This window comes from Salvelinus alpinus, chromosome 6 (genome assembly GCF_045679555.1).
Source record: "Salvelinus alpinus chromosome 6, SLU_Salpinus.1, whole genome shotgun sequence".
In the NCBI taxonomy this organism is placed as follows: Eukaryota; Metazoa; Chordata; class Actinopteri; order Salmoniformes; family Salmonidae; genus Salvelinus; species Salvelinus alpinus.
Window position 1 is genome coordinate 83,207,523 of NC_092091.1, and position 21,266 is coordinate 83,228,788.

At 39.3% G+C, this 21,266-nt stretch overlaps 1 protein-coding gene across 1 annotated transcript; it reads right to left on the minus strand.

The window, feature by feature from the left end:
- Nucleotides 1-10,488: 10,488 nt before the first annotated feature.
- LOC139579506 (ras-related protein Rab-33B) lies at nucleotides 10,489-16,123 on the minus strand. The gene is made up of 3 exons (XM_071408221.1): nucleotides 15,666-16,123; nucleotides 12,936-13,114; nucleotides 10,489-12,640 (listed from the first exon to the last, which is right to left on the minus strand). The coding sequence occupies exons 1-3, from the start codon at nucleotides 15,882-15,884 to the stop codon at nucleotides 12,271-12,273; spliced, it is 768 nt and encodes a 255-aa protein (XP_071264322.1). The 5' UTR covers nucleotides 15,885-16,123; the 3' UTR covers nucleotides 10,489-12,270.
- Nucleotides 16,124-21,266: the final 5,143 nt, after the last annotated feature.

Genomic DNA, 21,266 nt, shown 5'->3' on the forward strand with positions numbered 1-21,266 from the left:
ACAGTGTTACCATCTACAGGTTATATAACTCAGTGTTACCATCTACAGGTTATATAACTCAGTGTTACCATCTATAGGTTATATAACAGTGTTACCATCTACAGGTTATATAACAGTGTTACCATCTATAGGTTATATAACTCAGTGTTACCATCTATAGGTTATATAACAGTGTTACCATCTATAGGTTATATAACAGTGTTACCATCTACAGGTTATATAACAGTGTTACCATCTATAGGTTATATAACAGTGTTACCATCTATAGGTTATATAACAGTGTTACCATCTACAGGTTATATAAGTGTTACCATCTATAGGTTATATAACAGTGTTACCATCTACAGGTTATATAACTCAGTGTTACCATCTATAGGTTATATAACAGTGTTACCATCTATAGGTTATATAACTCAGTGTTACTATCTACAGGTTATATAACAGTGTTACCATCTATAGGTTATATAACAGTGTTACCATCTATAGGTTATATAACAGTGTTACCATCTATAGGTTATATAACAGTGTTACCATCTACAGGTTATATAACAGTGTTACCATCTATAGGTTATATAACTCAGTGTTACCATCTATAGGTTATATAACAGTGTTACCATCTACAGGTTATATAACAGTGTTACCATCTACAGGTTATATAACAGTGTTACCATGTATAGGTTATATAACTCAGTGTTACCATATATAGGTTATATAACAGTGTTACCATGTACAGGTTATATAACTCAGTGTTGCCATCTATAGGTTATATAACTCAGTGTTACCATCTACAGGTTATATAACAGTGTTACCATCTACAGGTTATATAACTCAGTGTTACCATCTATAGGTTATATAACAGTGTTACCATGTACAGGTTATATAACTCAGTGTTACCATCTCTAGGTTATATAACAGTGTTACCATCTATAGGTTATATAACAGTGTTACCATCTATAGGTTATATAACAGTGTTACCATCTACAGGTTATATAAGTGTTACCATCTATAGGTTATATAACAGTGTTACCATCTATAGGTTATATAACAGTGTTACCATCTACAGGTTATATAACAGTGTTACCATCTACAGGTTATATAACAGTGTTACCATCTACAGGTTATATAACTCAGTATTGCCATCTATAGGTTATATAACAGTGTTACCATGTACAGGTTATATAACTCAGTGTTACCATCTATAGGTTATATAACAGTGTTACAATCTATAGGTTATATAACAGTGTTACCATCTACAGGTTATATAAGTGTTACCATCTATAGGTTATATAACAGTGTTACCATCTATAGGTTATATAACAGTGTTACCATCTACAGGTTATATAACAGTGTTACCATCTACAGGTTATATAACAGTGTTACCATCTACAGGTTATATAAGTGTTACCATCTATAGGTTATATAACAGTGTTACCATCTATAGGTTATATAACAGTGTTACCATCTATAGGTTATATAACAGTGTTACCATCTATAGGTTATATAACAGTGTTACCATCTATAGGTTATATAACAGTGTTACCATCTACAGGTTATATAACTCAGTGTTACCATCTATAGGTTATATAACAGTGTTACCATGTACAGGTTATATAACTCAGTGTTACCATCTATAGGTTATATAACAGTGTTACCATCTATAGGTTATATAACAGTGTTACCATCTACAGGTTATATAAGTGTTACCATCTATAGGTTATATAACAGTGTTACCATCTATAGGTTATATAACAGTGTTACCATCTACAGGTTATATAAGTGTTACCATCTATAGGTTATATAACAGTGTTACCATGTACAGGTTATATAACTCAGTGTTACCATCTATAGGTTATATAACAGTGTTACCATCTATAGGTTATATAACAGTGTTACCATCTACAGGTTATATAAGTGTTACCATCTGTAGGTTATATAACAGTGTTACCATCTATAGGTTATATAACAGTGTTACCATCTACAGGTTATATAAGTGTTACCATCTATAGGTTATATAACAGTGTTACCATCTATAGGTTATATAACAGTGTTACCATCTACAGGTTATATAACAGTGTTACCATCTATAGGTTATATAACAGTGTTACCATCTACAGGTTATATAACAGTGTTACCATCTATAGGTTATATAACTCAGTGTTACCATCTACAGGTTATATAACTCAGTGTTACCATCTATAGGTTATATAACTCAGTGTTACCATCTATAGGTTATACAGTGGGGAGAACAAGTATTTGATACACTGCCGATTTTGCAGGTTTTCCTACTTACAAAGCATGTAGAGGTCTGTAATTTTTATCATAGGTACACTTCAACTGTGAGAGACGGAATCTAAAACAAAAATCCCGAAAATCACATTGTATGATTTTTAAGTAATTAATTAGCATTTTATTGCAAGACATAAGTATTTGATACATCAGAAAAGCAGAACTTAATATTTGGTACTGAATCCTTTGTTTGCAATTACAGAGATCATACGTTTCCTGTAGTTCTTGACCAGGTTTGCACACACTGCAGCAGGGATTTTGGCCCACTCCTCCATACAGACCTTCTCCAGATCCTTCAGGTTTCGGGGCTGTCGCTGGGCAATACGGACTTTCAGCTCCCTCCAAAGATTTTCTATTGGGTTCAGGTCTGGAGACTGGCTAGGCCACTCCAGGACCTTGAGATACTTCTTACGGAGCCACTCCTTAGTTGCCTTGGCTGTGTGCTTCGTGTCGTTGTCATGCTGGAAGACCCAGCCACGACCCATCATCAATGCTCTTACTGAGGGAAGGAGGTTGTTGGCTAAGATCTCGCAATACATGGCCCCATCCATCCTCCCCTCAATACGGTGCAGTCGTCCTGTCCCCTTTGCAGAAGAGCATCCCCAAAGAATGATGTTTCCACCTCCATGCTTCACGGTTGGGATGGTGTTCTTGGGGTTGTACTCATCCTTCTTCTTCCTCCAAACACGGCGAGTGGAGTTTAGACCAAAAAGCTCTATTTTTGAATCATCAGACCACATGACCTTCTCCCATTCCTCCTCTGGATCATCCAGATGGTCATTGGCAAACTTCAGACGGGCCTGGACATGCGCCTGCTTGAGCAGGGGGACCTTGTGTGCGCTGCAGGATTTTAATCCATGACGGCGTAGTGTGTTACTAATGGTTTTCTTTGAGACTGTGGTCCCAGCTCTCTTCAGGTCATTGACCAGGTCCTGCCGTGTAGTTCTGGGCTGATCCCTCACCTTCCTCATGATCATTGATGCCCCACGAGGTGAGATCTTGCATGGAGCCCCAGACCGAGGGTGATTGACCATCATCTTGAACTTCTTCTATTTTCTTCTATTTTCTAATAATTGCGCCAACAGTTGTTGCCTTCTCACCAAGCTGCTTGCCTATTGTCCTGTAGCCCATCCCAGCCTTGTGCAGGTCTACAATTTTATCCTTGATGTCCTTACACAGCTCTCTGGTCTTGGCCATTGTGGAGAGGTTGGAGTCTGTTTGATTGAGTGTGTGGACAGGTGTCTTTTATACAGGTAACGAGTTCAAACAGGTGCAGTTAATACAGGTAATGAGTGGAGAACAGGAGGGCTTCTTAAAGAAAAACTAACAGGTCTGTGAGAGCCGGAATTCTTACTGGTTGGTAGGTGATCAAATACTTATGTCATGCAATAAAATGCAAATGAATTACTTAAAAATCATACAATGTGATTTTCTGGATTTTTGTTTTAGATTCCGTCTCTCACAGTTGAAGTGTACCTATGATAAAAATTACAGACCTCTACATGCTTTGTAAGTAGGAAAACCTGCAAAATCGGCAGTGTATCAAATACTTGTTCTCCCCACTGTATAACAGTGTTACCATCTATAGGTTATACAACTCAGTGTTACCATCTATAGGTTATATAACAGTGTTACCATCTACAGGTTATATAACAGTGTTACCATCTACAGGTTATATAACAGTGTTACCATCTACAGGTTATATAACAGTGTTACCATCTATAGGTTATATAACTCAGTGTTACCATCTACAGGTTATATAACTCAGTGTTACCATCTATAGGTTATATAACTTAGTGTTACCATCTACAGGTTATATAACAGTGTTACCATCTACAGGTTATATAACAGTGTTACCATCTACAGGTTATATAACAGTGTTACCATCTATAGGTTATATAACAGTGTTACCATCTATAGGTTATATAACTCAGTGTTACCATCTACAGGTTATATAACTCAGTGTTACCATCTACAGGTTATATAACAGTGTTACCATCTATAGGTTATATAACAGTGTTACCATCTATAGGTTATATAACAGTGTTACCATCTATAGGTTATATAACAGTGTTACCATCTATAGGTTATATAACTCAGTGTTACCATCTATAGGTTATATAACGCAGTGTTACCATCTACAGGTTATATAACAGTGTTACCATCTACAGGTTATATAACAGTGTTACCATCTACAGGTTATATAACAGTGTTACAATCTACAGATTATATAACAGTGTTACCATCTACAGGTTATATAACAGTGTTACCATCTATAGGTTATATAACTCAGTGTTACCATCTACAGGTTATATAACAGTGTTACCATCTATAGGTTATATAACTCAGTGTTACCATCTATAGGTTATATAACAGTGTTACCATCTACAGGTTATATAACAGTGTTACCATCTATAGGTTATATAACTCAGTGTTACCATCTATAGGTTATATAACAGTGTTACCATCTACAGGTTATATAACAGTGTTACCATCTACAGGTTATATAACAGTGTTACCATCTACAGGTTATATAACAGTGTTACCATCTATAGGTTATATAACAGTGTTACCATCTATAGGTTATATAACAGTGTTACCATCTACAGGTTATATAAGTGTTACCATCTATAGGTTATATAACAGTGTTACCATCTACAGGTTATATAACTCAGTGTTACCATCTATAGGTTATATAACAGTGTTACCATCTATAGGTTATATAACTCAGTATTACTATCTACAGGTTATATAACAGTGTTACCATCTATAGGTTATATAACAGTGTTACCATCTATAGGTTATATAACAGTGTTACCATCTATAGGTTATATAACAGTGTTACCATCTATAGGTTATATAACAGTGTTACCATCTACAGGTTATATAACAGTGTTACCATCTATAGGTTATATAACTCAGTGTTACCATCTATAGGTTATATAACAGTGTTACCATCTATAGGTTATATAACAGTGTTACCATCTACAGGTTATATAACAGTGTTACCATCTACAGGTTATATAACAGTGTTACCATGTATAGGTTATATAACTCAGTGTTACCATCTATAGGTTATATAACAGTGTTACCATGTATAGGTTATATAACTCAGTGTTACTATCTACAGGTGTTACCATCTACAGGTTATATAACTCAGTGTTACCATCTACAGGTTATATAACAGTGTTACCATCTATAGGTTATATAACAGTGTTACCATCTATAGGTTATATAACAGTGTTACCATCTATAGGTTATATAACTCAGTGTTACCATCTATAGGTTATATAACTCAGTGTTACCATCTACAGGTTATATAACAGTGTTACCATCTACAGGTTATATAACAGTGTTACCATCTACAGGTTATATAACAGTGTTACCATCTACAGATTATATAACAGTGTTACCATCTACAGGTTATATAACAGTGTTACCATCTACAGGTTATATAACAGTTTTACCATCTACAGGTTATATAACAGTGTTGCCATCTATAGGTTATATAACAGTGTTACCATCTACAGGTTATATAACTCAGTGTTACCATCTATAGGTTAAATAACAGTGTTACCATCTATAGGTTATATAACTCAGTGTTACCATCTATAGGTTATATAACAGTGTTACCATCTACAGGTTATATAACTCAGTGTTACCATCTATAGGTTATATAACAGTGTTACAGTGTACAGGTTATATAACTCAGTGTTACCATCTATAGGTTATACAACAGTGTTACCATCTACAGGTTATATAACAGTGTTACCATCTATAGGTTATATAACAGTGTTACCATCTACAGGTTATATAACAGTGTTACCATCTATAGGTTATATAACAGTTTTACCATCTACAGGTTATATAACAGTGTTACCATCTACAGGTTATATAACAGTGTTACCATCTATAGGTTATATAACAGTGTTACCATCTACAGGTTATATAACAGTGTTACCATCTATAGGTTATATAACTCAGTGTTACCATCTATAGGTTATATAACAGTGTTACCATGTACAGGTTATATAACTCAGTGTTACCATCTATAGGTTATATAACAGTGTTACCATCTATAGGTTATATAACAGTGTTACCATCTACAGGTTATATAACAGTGTTACCATCTACAGGTTATATAACTCAGTGTTACCATCTATAGGTTATATAACAGTGTTACCATCTATAGGTTATATAACAGTGTTACCATCTACAGGTTATATAAGTGTTACCATCTATAGGTTATATAACAGTGTTACCATCTATAGGTTATATAACAGTGTTACCATCTACAGGTTATATAACAGTGTTACCATCTACAGGTTATATAACAGTGTTACCATCTACAGGTTATATAAGTGTTACCATCTATAGGTTATATAACAGCGTTACCATCTATAGGTTATATAACAGTGTTACCATCTATAGGTTATATAACAGTGTTGCCATCTATAGGTTATATAACAGTGTTACCATCTACAGGTTATATAACTCAGTGTTACCATCTATAGGTTATATAACAGTGTTACCATGTACAGGTTATATAACTCAGTGTTACCATCTATAGGTTATATAACAGTGTTACCATCTATAGGTTATATAACAGTGTTACCATCTACAGGTTATATAAGTGTTACCATCTATAGGTTATATAACAGTGTTACCATCTATAGGTTATATAACAGTGTTACCATCTACAGGTTATATAAGTGTTACCATCTATAGGTTATATAACAGTGTTACCATGTACAGGTTATATAACTCAGTGTTACCATCTATAGGTTATATAACAGTGTTACCATCTATAGGTTATATAACAGTGTTACCATCTACAGGTTATATAAGTGTTACCATCTGTAGGTTATATAACAGTGTTACCATCTATAGGTTATATAACAGTGTTACCATCTACAGGTTATATAAGTGTTACCATCTATAGGTTATATAACAGTGTTACCATCTATAGGTTATATAACAGTGTTACCATCTACAGGTTATATAACAGTGTTACCATCTATAGGTTATATAACAGTGTTACCATCTACAGGTTATATAACAGTGTTACCATCTATAGGTTATATAACAGTGTTACCATCTATAGGTTATATAACAGTGTTACCATCTATAGGTTATATAACAGTGTTACCATCTACAGGTTATATAACAGTGTTACCATCTATAGGTTATATAACAGTGTTACCATCTACAGGTTATATAACAGTGTTACCATCTATAGGTTATATAACTCAGTGTTACCATCTACAGGTTATATAACTCAGTGTTACCATCTATAGGTTATATAACTCAGTGTTACCATCTATAGGTTATATAACAGTGTTACCATCTATAGGTTATACAACTCAGTGTTACCATCTATAGGTTATATAACAGTGTTACCATCTACAGGTTATATAACAGTGTTACCATCTACAGGTTATATAACAGTGTTACCATCTACAGGTTATATAACAGTGTTACCATCTATAGGTTATATAACTCAGTGTTACCATCTACAGGTTATATAACTCAGTGTTACCATCTATAGGTTATATAACTCAGTGTTACCATCTACAGGTTATATAACAGTGTTACCATCTACAGGTTATATAACAGTGTTACCATCTATAGGTTATATAACAGTGTTACCATCTATAGGTTATATAACTCAGTGTTACCATCTATAGGTTATATAACTCAGTGTTACCATCTACAGGTTATATAACTCAGTGTTACCATCTATAGGTTATATAACAGTGTTACCATCTATAGGTTATATAACAGTGTTACCATCTATAGGTTATATAACAGTGTTACCATCTATAGGTTATATAACTCAGTGTTACCATCTATAGGTTATATAACTCAGTGTTACCATCTATAGGTTATATAACTCAGTGTTACCATCTACAGGTTATATAACAGTGTTACCATCTACAGGTTATATAACAGTGTTACCATCTACAGGTTATATAACAGTGTTACCATCTACAGATTATATAACAGTGTTACCATCTATAGGTTATATAACAGTGTTACCATCTACAGGTTATATAACAGTGTTACCATCTACAGGTTATATAACAGTGTTGCCATCTATAGGTTATATAACAGTGTTACCATCTACAGGTTATATAACTCAGTGTTACCATCTATAGGTTATATAACAGTGTTACCATCTATAGGTTATATAACTCAGTGTTACCATCTACAGGTTATATAACTCAGTGTTACCATCTACAGGTTATATAACTCAGTGTTACCATCTATAGGTTATATAACAGTGTTACCATGTACAGGTTATATAACTCAGTGTTACCATCTATAGGTTATACAACAGTGTTACCATCTACAGGTTATATAACAGTGTTACCATCTATAGGTTATATAACTCAGTGTTACCATCTATAGGTTATATAACAGTGTTACCATCTACAGGTTATATAACAGTGTTACCATCTATAGGTTATATAACAGTTTTACCATCTACAGGTTATATAACAGTGTTACCATCTACAGGTTATATAACAGTGTTACCATCTATAGGTTATATAACAGTGTTACCATCTACAGGTTATATAACAGTGTTACCATCTATAGGTTATATAACTCAGTGTTACCATCTATAGGTTATATAACAGTGTTACCATGTACAGGTTATATAACTCAGTGTTACCATCTATAGGTTATACAACAGTGTTACCATCTACAGGTTATATAACAGTGTTACCATCTATAGGTTATATAACTCAGTGTTACCATCTATAGGTTATATAACAGTGTTACCATCTACAGGTTATATAACAGTGTTACCATCTATAGGTTATATAACAGTGTTACCATCTACAGGTTATATAACAGTGTTACCATCTATAGGTTATATAACAGTGTTACCATCTATAGGTTATATAACAGTGTTACCATCTATAGGTTATACAACAGTGTTACCATCTACAGGTTATATAACAGTGTTACCATCTATAGGTTATATAACTCAGTGTTACCATCTATAGGTTATATAACAGTGTTACCATCTACAGGTTATATAACAGTGTTACCATCTACAGGTTATATAACAGTGTTACCATCTATAGGTTATATAACAGTGTTACCATCTATAGGTTATATAACAGTGTTACCATCTACAGGTTATATAACAGTGTTACCATCTACAGGTTATATAACAGTGTTACCATCTATAGGTTATATAACAGTGTTACCAAACAGTAGTCAATATAGGATCTTCATCTAGAATCTGGTCCCTTCCTGAGTTCCTCCTTGCTTGCCTGTCACCCTAGACGTGACAGGATGTTCCTGACAGGAAGTTCCTTCTTGCTTGCCTGTCACCCTAGACGTGTTATCAATGAAATTAACTCCTGGACTCCAACTGATTTGAGATATCGGTCATTATTTTGCAGTTGTAAAAAGACCTATAACGATAGAGATTGTTTATAAAAACACAGATATAGAGCAGATCTAGGATCAGATTTAACTAACCCCAAATGAACCATTATGAGTCAAGTCGATGGTAATGAGATGACATGGGACCTGATCCTAGATAAGCAGACTCTTTATTTACTCCCTGACCTGAGACCAGTGCTAAAAAGGCAACCAGGAGGCACCTTCCACTTGTTCTGGTTCAGTCAGTTCAGGAAGTCTGTGAAAGGAGAGAGAGAAGGACCTCTCTGTCAGCTAACCGATGAATGTTGCACCATACTGTCGCCACACACACACAGCTGTTGGTGACATGTGTGTTGCAAGTATCGTCTGCTGCACTGAGCAGAAGAGAAGGGTCATGTGACGGCCTCAAGTCACACACACCCTTCTCAACCGCCCACACTCCTGCACCAGACTCCTGCATGACCAGCACACCACTCCTCCTGTGTAGTCCCTCTACCACAGTAACCATGGAAAGGGGGAGTGTTTCCAGGGAGTAAATCGGGTTGTGAAGTGTAACCTTTTCACAGTTGGTATCCTGGGGCGGCGATCGTCTCCTTCTCATCCAGAGATCAAGAAACATACTGAATGTGTTCTCGTCTTGCTCTGCTGTAGGACATCGTTTACTTGTAAAACTAACTTCAAAAATGAACACTGAAAAGTATTACAGACCTGCATTAGATGGCTGTGAAAAATCAGACAAACTGCCACGGGATGAACAATATAAAACACAATTCCGTTCAAAGAAAAGAGTAGTACTATTGATTACAACTTTGAAGAACACTGATTATTTTATTGAATATTGAAAACATTTACACACATCATGAATGAAAATGTACAGTCCTGTCTTTCCTGCTATACAATGACCATAAGGCAAAGATGTACAGATGGAGACACATAAAAGACGACCCACTGCACAGTCATCAGAAAGTTAATCCTCTGGAAGTACTGCATAATGTATCTCCAAGAGCCTACACTGTTTTTTGGGTCATTCCACGAAATGAGGGCCTTTTGCATCCCTTTGATATTTCAGGTAAAAATTGAGCACCAATATTGAATTTGAAAAGCCTGTTATATTACATTTAGTGCCATTTAATATAGACCACATGGAGAATTCAATAAATCTGATTTAATAGGAATATACTTCAGCATTTTGAGATGTCCCTCCGTGCACCCTCTCCGACTTCTACGAAGATTAACCCCTTAATCCCAACTTTTCTCCATCATTGTTAAGCCCTATTTATTTTATTGTGATTAGTGATTCAGTCCCTCATTTTAAGGTCAACCCTGTTAAGTGAATTGAACTCTCATTTTAATATGGTGAAAAATATAAATATTTCTTCCAAAAGAAACACTGAACATCTTGTAGTCAAATCATAGTGTCAAAACAGGCGAGCTGCTTCTATTCTTTTTGGCCATTTTCTGGTGTTTTGTGGAGTAAAACCGAGCGGGTCGAGCGTAACAAATCAACCCTGTTACCTATAGATAGACAGGCTAAAAATGTTTTATCAATTAAAAATGTTTTGGGAAGCTTGCCTCCTCCCTCTGTTGCACATACAGTAACGAGTTTCCATTCCCCCTGTCACAAGGGGATTCATGGCTGATTTAAGATGAAATCGTCAACCCTGTTCGGTCAACCCTGTTGCGGTCAACCCTGTTACATTATTTGGCACTTACTATAGTAATTTTCGTCTTTAACGTGTTGCGATGGGGAAACATAAGTTGAACATGTACTCTTTATGACAGAATGTTAAAATTAGGTGAAATCAAATGTTTTCAAAAGGCATCGAATTAGTAGAACCACCCTTTAGTTAATGCTTTATCCTGGGTCCCAGTCTTACATTATGGCTCGATTATAACGGCAACGGAGTTGGCAAGAGCACAAACAGATCTGGGATCAGGCTATAGAAGGAGACAACAGATCTGAGAGCAGGCTATAGAAGGAGACAACAGATCTGAGAGCAGGCTATAGAAGGAGACAACAGATCTGAGAGCAGGCTATAGAAGGAGACAACAGATCTGAGAGCAGGCTATAGAAGGAGACAACAGATCTGAGAGCAGGCTATAGAAGGAGACAACAGATCTGAGAGCAGGCAATAGATCAGTGGAGGCTGCTGAGGGGAGGACGGCTCATAACAATGGCTGGAATGGAGTAAATGGAACGGCATCAAACACCTGGAAACCATGGAAACCACGTATTTGATACCAATCCATTCCAGCCATTATTATGAGCCGTCCTCCCCTCAGCAGCCTCCACTGATATAGATGCTTGATCAGAGAGGACTTCCCCCTCTCTCTCTCTCTCCCTCCCCTCTCTCCCTCCCTCTCAACAGGTGCATGTCCAGAAGTCTTTCTCTGAGTTCCTGGTGGGCACCCTAAATTCCCCTGTTCCCACCCCCCCTCCTTCCATCCCATATTCCATCCCTCTTCTCACCCTGCCTCTCTCAACAGGTGCATGTCCAGAAGTCTTTCTCTGAGTTCTTGGTGGGCACCCTAAATTCCCCTCCTTCCATCCCATGTCCCATCCCTCTGCTCACCCTGCCTCTCTCAACAGGTGCATGTCCAGAAGTCTTTATGAGGGTTCTTCTTGGCTGGCAGTCTGAATGAAGCTGTCCCTGTATAGGACCCACAATAGGAGCCAGACACTCCTGTGTTGTTGAGAAGCGGGGGAGGGGGTCTGGTCTGTCTCTTCAGCCTGGAGGCCAGGGCCATGAACACGTCCTCCACGCGGTCCTGATGCCCCCCTCCTGGTTCTCCTTCTCCAGGGGGGCTTTTAGCAGACGTTTCAAACAGAATCATCCCGTGGGCCGCTGCAAACTTCTGGGCCTGATCCCGTGTCACCTGACCTTCGACATTGATGGAGCTGGGGTCACAGCTACAGGTGTCACGGAGGTCGCTCTTGTTACCCACGAGGAACCTGCAGAGGGGGAGACATACGGAGAGTTTAAAACGTTACAGGTTACAACCCGAAAAGGCAATGTTGACCACTACAGAGTATTCAAAACAATGTGTTTACTGTGTGTTGTTATTGTGTGTTGTTTGAGGTGTGTGTAACACAGCTGCCCAATGCGGACACAATGCAGCTTTTCTGAATCTGATCCTGGCGATAGAGCTAGTTCCTCTGGGCCTCCACGTGGAACTGATCAAGTGTAAAGGGGGCAGATTTAACAAAAAAGGACAAATGGAATTGGCTTCTAATATGACTGACTAACCTGGTTATCTCCTGTCCCAGTGAGTACCGTCTACACTCCTCTATCCAGGCTGGCAGGCCTCTGAAGCTGTCTGGTCTGGTGACGTCATAAATGAAGAGAACAGCATGAACGTTCCGATAGTACTGCTGGACCATAGACTTCCTGAAACGCTCCTGACCCGCCGTGTCCCATAGCTGGAGCTGGAGGGAGAGAGATGGTTGGGGAGGTGAAACTATTCTACATGTGAGAGAAGGGGTTTTAGAGATGGAGAAAGAGGAGGAAGCAGACAGAGAGAGGGAGGGGCCTTTTCTCAATGAAATTTGCTCACCTCCTGCGTCCTCTCTCCTCCATCCTCTCTGTCCTCCTTTAAAAAAGGTCAAAGTTAAACCAGGAGAGGCGGCGAGGAGAGGGAAAGTGGACGACAATGAGCTTGTATGAAATGAGACTTCTCTAATCGTGCGTCATTTGGCTAATGAGGTTTAGAGGGTGGAATCCCAAAATAAATGTATAAAGTGATAAAAACTCATTTAGATAGTTGGACAAGATATTTTAAAGATAAAAGGATAAGTAGAATGAATGTTTGCATCCATTTCTCCTTCGAGAAAAACAAGGGCGATTTAAAGGGGGAGTGGAAGATTTCAAAACACTTGAGAGGGCGAGGGGAGAGAGAGGGCGAGGGGAGAGAGAGGGCGGGGGGGAGGAGAGAGGGCGGGGGGGAGGAGAGAGGGCGGTGGGAGAGAGAGAGAGGGCGGCTATATAAACTCTCTCACACACACAGTTAGTCAGCAGATGATGTTATTCTATTTCCCATCAACATATCGACTCACCAGATAGAAGACCAACGTCAATATAACCATTTCTCCTCCACTTAGCTCATGATAACTGCATCCAATCAGAAGGTCAACCCTGTCTCATAGTAACCTCCGGTCTCTAAAGGGCTCTACCTATGATGTACACGGAGTGTAGTTTGCATCGAGTTCTACATACTTTTGTCCCGCTGCGTTTTTGGAACGGACCGTATACAATGCTCTGTCACCCCTCTGTCACCCCTCTGTCACCCCTCTGTCACCCCTCTGTCACTCCTCTGTCACCCCTCTGTCACCCCTCTGTCACTCCGTTTCCGTAGAATGTCTAGAGCCCTTCTGGCAGTGGAATGTTTGGCTGTGATAAAATACATGGAGGACTTTTGGCCCCTAAACGAGATATGTGTTTTGAAACAGTCTGAGGTAGGTCAGAGAGAGGGAGAGAGGCCCCTAAACGAGATATGTGTTTTGAAGCAGTCTGAGGTAGGTCAGAGAGAGAGAAAACCAGAATACACAAAGGCCAAAAGGCAGAAATACATTATGTAAAATACTTGCGGGTGAGTAATGCTTGATTTAATTTGTCCTGGCACAATGGAACCAATTGGATTGTCCCAAAAGTGATAACACTAAACCACGCAGGCAACATAAGGCATCTCAAGTATTTGTAATATTTTAAATAAGTATTCTGCCCATGTCTGGCCTCCTATCTCTTCCTTTAACCCAGATACAAAACAATGTCTTGTTAATCACCATGACATGCTTCCTCTATCATGTGGTCTGCTCTGATAAAGAGAACATGGGTTGGCCAACATCCTCTTTCATGTCTGTGTTTCCGTACACACACAGAAGGCACATTATTTAGCCCAGCACTGATGTTACAATACTTTTCACAACATTAAATAAACCTACTAATGTTGTGTGCCGAGGTGAAAGGTTTATATTTAACCCTTTATTTAACGACGCAAGTCAGTTAAGAACATTAAGAACAAATTCTTATTTACAATGACGGCCTACCCCGGCCAAACCCGGACGACGCTGGGCCAATTGTGCGCCGCCCTACGGGACTCCCAATCACGGCCGGTTGTGATACAGCCTTTGTCATATGTGTCATGACCATATAAAAGTATTGCAAATGTGGTTTGTTCTGCTGTATGTATGTATATATGTATGTATGTATGTATGTAGGTATATATATGCATGTATGTATGTATGTATGTATATATGCATGTATGTAGGTATATATATGCATGTAGGTATATGTATGTATGTATGTAGGTATATATATGCATGTAGGTATATGTATGTATGTATGTATGTATGTATGTATGTATGTATGTATGTATGTATGTATGTATGTATGTATGTATCTCTGAAACACACTAGTTTCAAGTTAAAAATACTTTCATTGTATTCATACTTATTTAACCAAACAGTCACTGTTGATCCAAGAGGACAAACAAACACAGTATTTTATCACAGTCCTTTCAACTGAGCCTTTAATGACACTTGGATATCCGACACTGGTTTAGGTCCAAAACTAAACATGACCATTTACATAGATGACATTTTGTTTTACCAGACAGTAGTCGTGGTTGTTAGTCCTGTACAAATAAAACTATATTTCAAAAGGCACTTAACTAAGAGTGATAGACCAAAGATGACACCACAGACTGCTGTTCACGCGCAATAGTAGGCGCAGATTAAGCTGCAAACACAAATGTTTAACCAGTAACGCCTACAAAGTGCAAATATCTATTTTTTTAAAAGAAGCCCAATGAGAGTGCCGTCTGAAAGAAATCATCACCACCTTCTCAAAATGCGTGAGCATAAAAATGATAAGGCACATTTTTTTTACGCAGTGATTCTCTGGTGCATTAAATTGTGTAATTACGACCCAACTCGTTCATAATATTTGGAAATAACGGTTTAAACGTTATACTTCTCTTACTTTGATTTTCTCGCCTTCGACCTCGACCAATCTCTCACGGAAATCGACACCGATGGTGGCTTCGGTTCGGTCGAGGAACTCTCCGGCACAGAACCGGTAGGTGAGACAGGTCTTACCGACACCGGAGTCTCCGATCACGATGATCTTGAAGATCCGACACCGCGCGGAGGGCGAAGACACACTGGTGAAAGAGTTTGAAAACTCCAGGGATGATTCCATGTCGCGTAAAAACTCAAATTAAAGAGTGATATCTAGGCTTCTCCAACTGCTCCCAACAAGCCAATATGTTATGGCGAGGTCTTTGACGTTATATAAAAGTGACAAAGTTAATGGCAACTCGCCGACTATGCTATAAACTCTCCCTGGTTGTCATTGTCTGTGGAAGGAGCTGAGAGTTTAGAAACTCCCCTGCTGCTAATTGTGCAACTTGTTGGCCCGCGGCCACGTATCTGACAGCACGGTAATAAAGCTCGCGAGAGGAAGGAATCTATTCACTGTCGATGGACCGCTAGGGGGTTTCAATGAAGTTCCACGGTTAAGGAATGGCTTCTCTGTATAGGCCAAGCTTTTCTAGTAATTCCTCGTTTTTGTGTGTCTCTAGACTTCTATAACCATAGATAGACGAAATATGTCATCAATATTGTCTCTTCCCAATCTGGAACACGGACATTAGAAGGCGTACAGGCACCACAGCGGAGGACGACATTAACTGACGGACAGACTAACATGTACATTAACTGCATGTCTATTTATCGCTGACTTCTCACCAGTGATGTCATCATATCATAACCAGTCATCTTTTACATTTTTGGTCAAGGCCTAACTTGACGCTGATATTTTGAGCCTTTTCTCCTCAACCACTTATCCAGAACCCGATTAGTGGTTGAGGAGTGTGTCCGTTCGTTAGTAGACAAACGGAAGACGGTCCTCCCCTCCTCGATAGCCTTCTTTTGGCGATGAAGCACAAGTGAATCCTTCCTAAGTTCTCCAAGGAAGAGTTTTGAAATCTGTCAAAAGCCATTTAAATCACCTATTGTTTTTCTCGAAGGACAAAAGCATGCAAACATTTAAAAGGATCAATATCACTGCAAGGTATCATATCTGTCTCTAACTGGGGCTCCACTGAGCAATGAAGTGTACTGTCATAAAGAGTGGAAACTACTGCTAGGCTACATGACTTCTATGTCATTATGTTATTGATGTGAGAAACTTCTTAGCAACATATCTTGGATCGGTGGTTGAACCCAGCTAACGTCTGCAAACTGATATGTTTTGGGAAAAAAACACAGGAAACTGATCTGTTTTGAAACCCCCCACAGGAAACTGATCTGTTCTGAAACCCCCCCACAGGAAACTGATCTGTTCTGAAACCCCCCATAGGAAACTGATATGTTCTGAAACCCCCCCACAGGAAACTGATCTGTTCTGAAAACCCCCCACAGGAAACTGATCTGTTCTGAAACCCCCCCCACAGGAAACTGATCTGTTCTGAAAACCCCCCACAGGAAACTGATCTGTTCTGAAACCCCCCCAGGAAACTGATCTGTTCTGAAAACCCCCACAGGAAACTGATATGTTCTGAAACCCCCCCACAGGAAACTGATCTGTTCTGAAAACCCCCACAGGAAACTGATATGTTCTGAAACCCCCCCACAGGAAACTGATAGGTTCTGAAACCCCCCCACAGGAAACTGATCTGTTCTGAAAACCCCCCACAGGAAACTGATCTGTTCTGAAAACCCCCACAGGAAACTGATATGTTCTGAAACCCCCCCACAGGAAACTGATATGTTCTGAAAACCTCCCACAGGAAACTGATATGTTCTGAAAACCCCCAACAGGAAACTGATCTGTTCTTAAAAAAAAACACAGGAAACTGATATGTTCTGAAACCCCCCCACAGGAAACTGATAGGTTCTGAAACCCCCCCACAGGAAACTGATCTGTTCTGAAAACCCCCCACAGGAAACTGATCTGTTCTGAAAACCCCCACAGGAAACGGATCTGTTCTGAAAACCCCCCACAGGTAACTGATATGTTTTGAAAACCCCCCACAGGAAACTGATCTGTTCTGAAAACCCCCCACAGGAAACTGATCTGTTCTGAAAACCCCCCACAGGAAATCCTACCATCAACACCTCAGCCAGACTCCAAGAGAGTGACATCACCTCTGATCCTACCATCAACACCTCAAGTCCACCTACCACACCAACCCAATCACATGGGGTTTTGGGTAACATGGGGTTTTGGGTAACATGGGGTTTTGGTAACATGGGGTTTGATAACATGGGATTTTGGTAACATGGGGTTTTGGGTTAACATGGGGTTCTGGGTAACATGGGGTTCTGGGTAACATGGGGTTCTGGGTAACATGGCATTTTGGGTAACATGGGGTTTTGGTAACATGGGGTTCTGGGTAACATGGGGTTCTGGGTAACATGGGGTTCTGGGTAACATGGGGGTTTGGGTAACATGGGGTTTTGGGTAACATGGGGTTTTGGGTAACATGGGGTTTTGGTAACATGGGGTTTTGGGTAACATGGGGTTTGGGTAACATGGGGGTTTGGGTAACATGGGTTTTGGGTAACATGGGGGTTTGGGTAACATGGGGGTTTGGGTAACATGGGGTTTTGGTTAACATGGGGTTTTGGTAACATGGGGTTTTGGGTAACATGGGGTTTGGGTAACATGGGGGTTTGGGTAACATGGGGTTTTGGTTAACATGGGGTTTTGGTAACATGGGGTTTTGGGGAACATGGGGTTTGGTTGTCTACAAATCCACCAGTCAATCAATAAGTAAATAAGGCTCCATTGAGTCTCATTATTTGTCTTCCTGTCATACAGTTCAATGGCCACTAGATGTCAGTGTTCAGCCAGTCTGGGCCACGGAGGCGCTAGAGAACTAACACTGATGAACCAGGCCTACGGTGTAAAACAGTTCTTTATCAAGGTTATGGATCCATTCATATCTAGGTCTGTATTCATGAAGAGTTTCAGAGTAGGAGTGGTGATCTAGGACCAGTTCAGTCTGTTAGATCATAATGAATAAGAGAGGAGTGCTGATCTAGGACCAGTTCAGTCTGTTAGATCATAATGAATAAGAGAGGAGTACTGATCTAGGACCAGTTCAGTCTGTTAGATCATAATGAATAAGAGAGGAGCGCTGATCTAGGACCAGTTCAGTCTGTTAGATCATAATGAATAAGAGAGGAGAGCTGATCTAGGACCAGTTCAGTCTGTTAGATCATAATGAATAAGAGAGGAGAGCTGATCTAGGACCAGTTCAGTCTGTTAGATCATAATGAATAAGAGAGGAGTACTGATCTGGGACCAGTTGTGTAAAAACCCTGCTGAGTCGTTGTGTCAGGAGACTTCTCAGAGCCACAATCACCAGGAGGGTTTCATTATGTACAGTCTGTTGCAAAACATTTCAAAACATAAGGTCTGACCAACACAGGAGAAAGAACCAGAATACACGGAGAACACAGAGTAACGGAGAACACAGGAGAAAGAACCAGAATACACGGAGAACACAGAGTAACGGAGAACACAGGAGAAAGAACCAGAATACACGGAGAACACAGAGTAACGGAGAACACAGGAGAACGAACCAGAATACACGGAGAACAAAAAGCTATTGATTTAGTTAGTTTTTAAATAGAAAACCTCCAAAGATATCGTACAGCTCATCTCAGCTTTCACATCAGAACCCAAATAAGAGAAGCAGAAAAACAGAGGAGAGGAAAAGAAGGACAAATAAAGAAACGCAAACTGAAAACATTTGTTACTCATACTACACTCCTGGTAACCTTTTGACCCCTTGTCACTGTGGGCAACAGTCTTCATCTGACCTCTGACCTTTTAAGGAGTTCTTCTGATTGAGACAGAGGCTGAGCAAAGAGAGAGCAGGAAGTATAGAGCGTTGGGCCAGTAAACCGAAAGGTCGCTGGTTTGAATACCTGAACCGTCAAGGTGAAAAATCTTCTTATGTGTCCTTGAGCAAAGCACTTAACCCTGATGTACCCCAGGGGTGCTGTACTACTATGGCTGACCCTGTACAACAACACATTACACTGCACCTATCATACTACTATGACTGACCCTGTACAACAACACATTACACTGCACCTATCATACTACTATGACTGACCCTGTACAACAACACATTACACTGCACCTATCATACTACTATGACTGACCCTGTACAACAACACATTACACTGCACCTATCATACTACTATGACTGACCCTGTACAACAACACATTACACTGCACCTATCATACTACTATGGCTGACCATGTACAACAACACATTACACTGCACCTATCATACTACTATGACTGACCCTGTACAACAACACATTACACTGCACCTATCATACTACTATGACTGACCCTGTACAACAACACATTACACTGCACCTATCATACTACTATGGCTGACCCTGTACAACAACACATTACACTGCACCTATCACACTACTATGACTGACCCTGTACAACAACACATTACACTGCACCTATCATACTACTATGGCTGACCCTGTACAACAACACATTACACTGCACCTATCATACTACTATGACTGACCCTGTACAACAACACATTACACTGCACCTATCATACTACTATGGCTGACCCTGTACAACAACACATTACACTGCACCTATCATACTACTATGGCTGACCCTGTACAACAACACATTACACTGCACCTATCATACTACTATGGCTGACCCTGTACAACAACACATTACACTGCACCTATCATACTACTATGGCTGACCCTGTACAACAACACATTACACTGCACCTATCATACTACTATGGCTGACCCTGTAAAACAACACATTACACTGCACCTATCATACTACTATGACTGACCCTGTACAACAACACATTACACTGCACCTATCATACTACTATGACTGACCCTGTACAACAACACATTACACTGCACCTATCATACTACTATGACTGACCCTGTACAACAACACATTACACTGCACCTATCATACTACTATGACTGACCCTGTACAACAACACATTACACTGCACCTATCATACTACTATGACTGACCCTGTACAACAACACATTACACTGCACCTATCATACTACTATGACTGACCCTGTACAACAACACATTACACTGCACCTATCATACTACTATGACTGACCCTGTACAACAACACATTACACTGCACCTATCATACTACTATGACTGACCCTGTACAACAACACATTACACTGCACCTATCATACTACTATGACTGACCCTGTACAACAACACATTACACTGCACCTATCATACTACTATGACTGACCCTGTACAACAACACATTACACTGCACCTATCATACTACTATGACTGACCCTGTAAAACAACACATTACACTGCACCTATCATACTACTATGGCTGACCCTGTAAAACAACACATTACACTGCACCTATCATACTACTATGGCTGACCCTGTAAAACAACACATTACACTGCACCTATCATACTACTATGGCTGACCCTGTAAAACAACACATTACACTGCACCTATCATACTACTATGACTGACCCTGTAAAACAACACATTACACTGCACCTA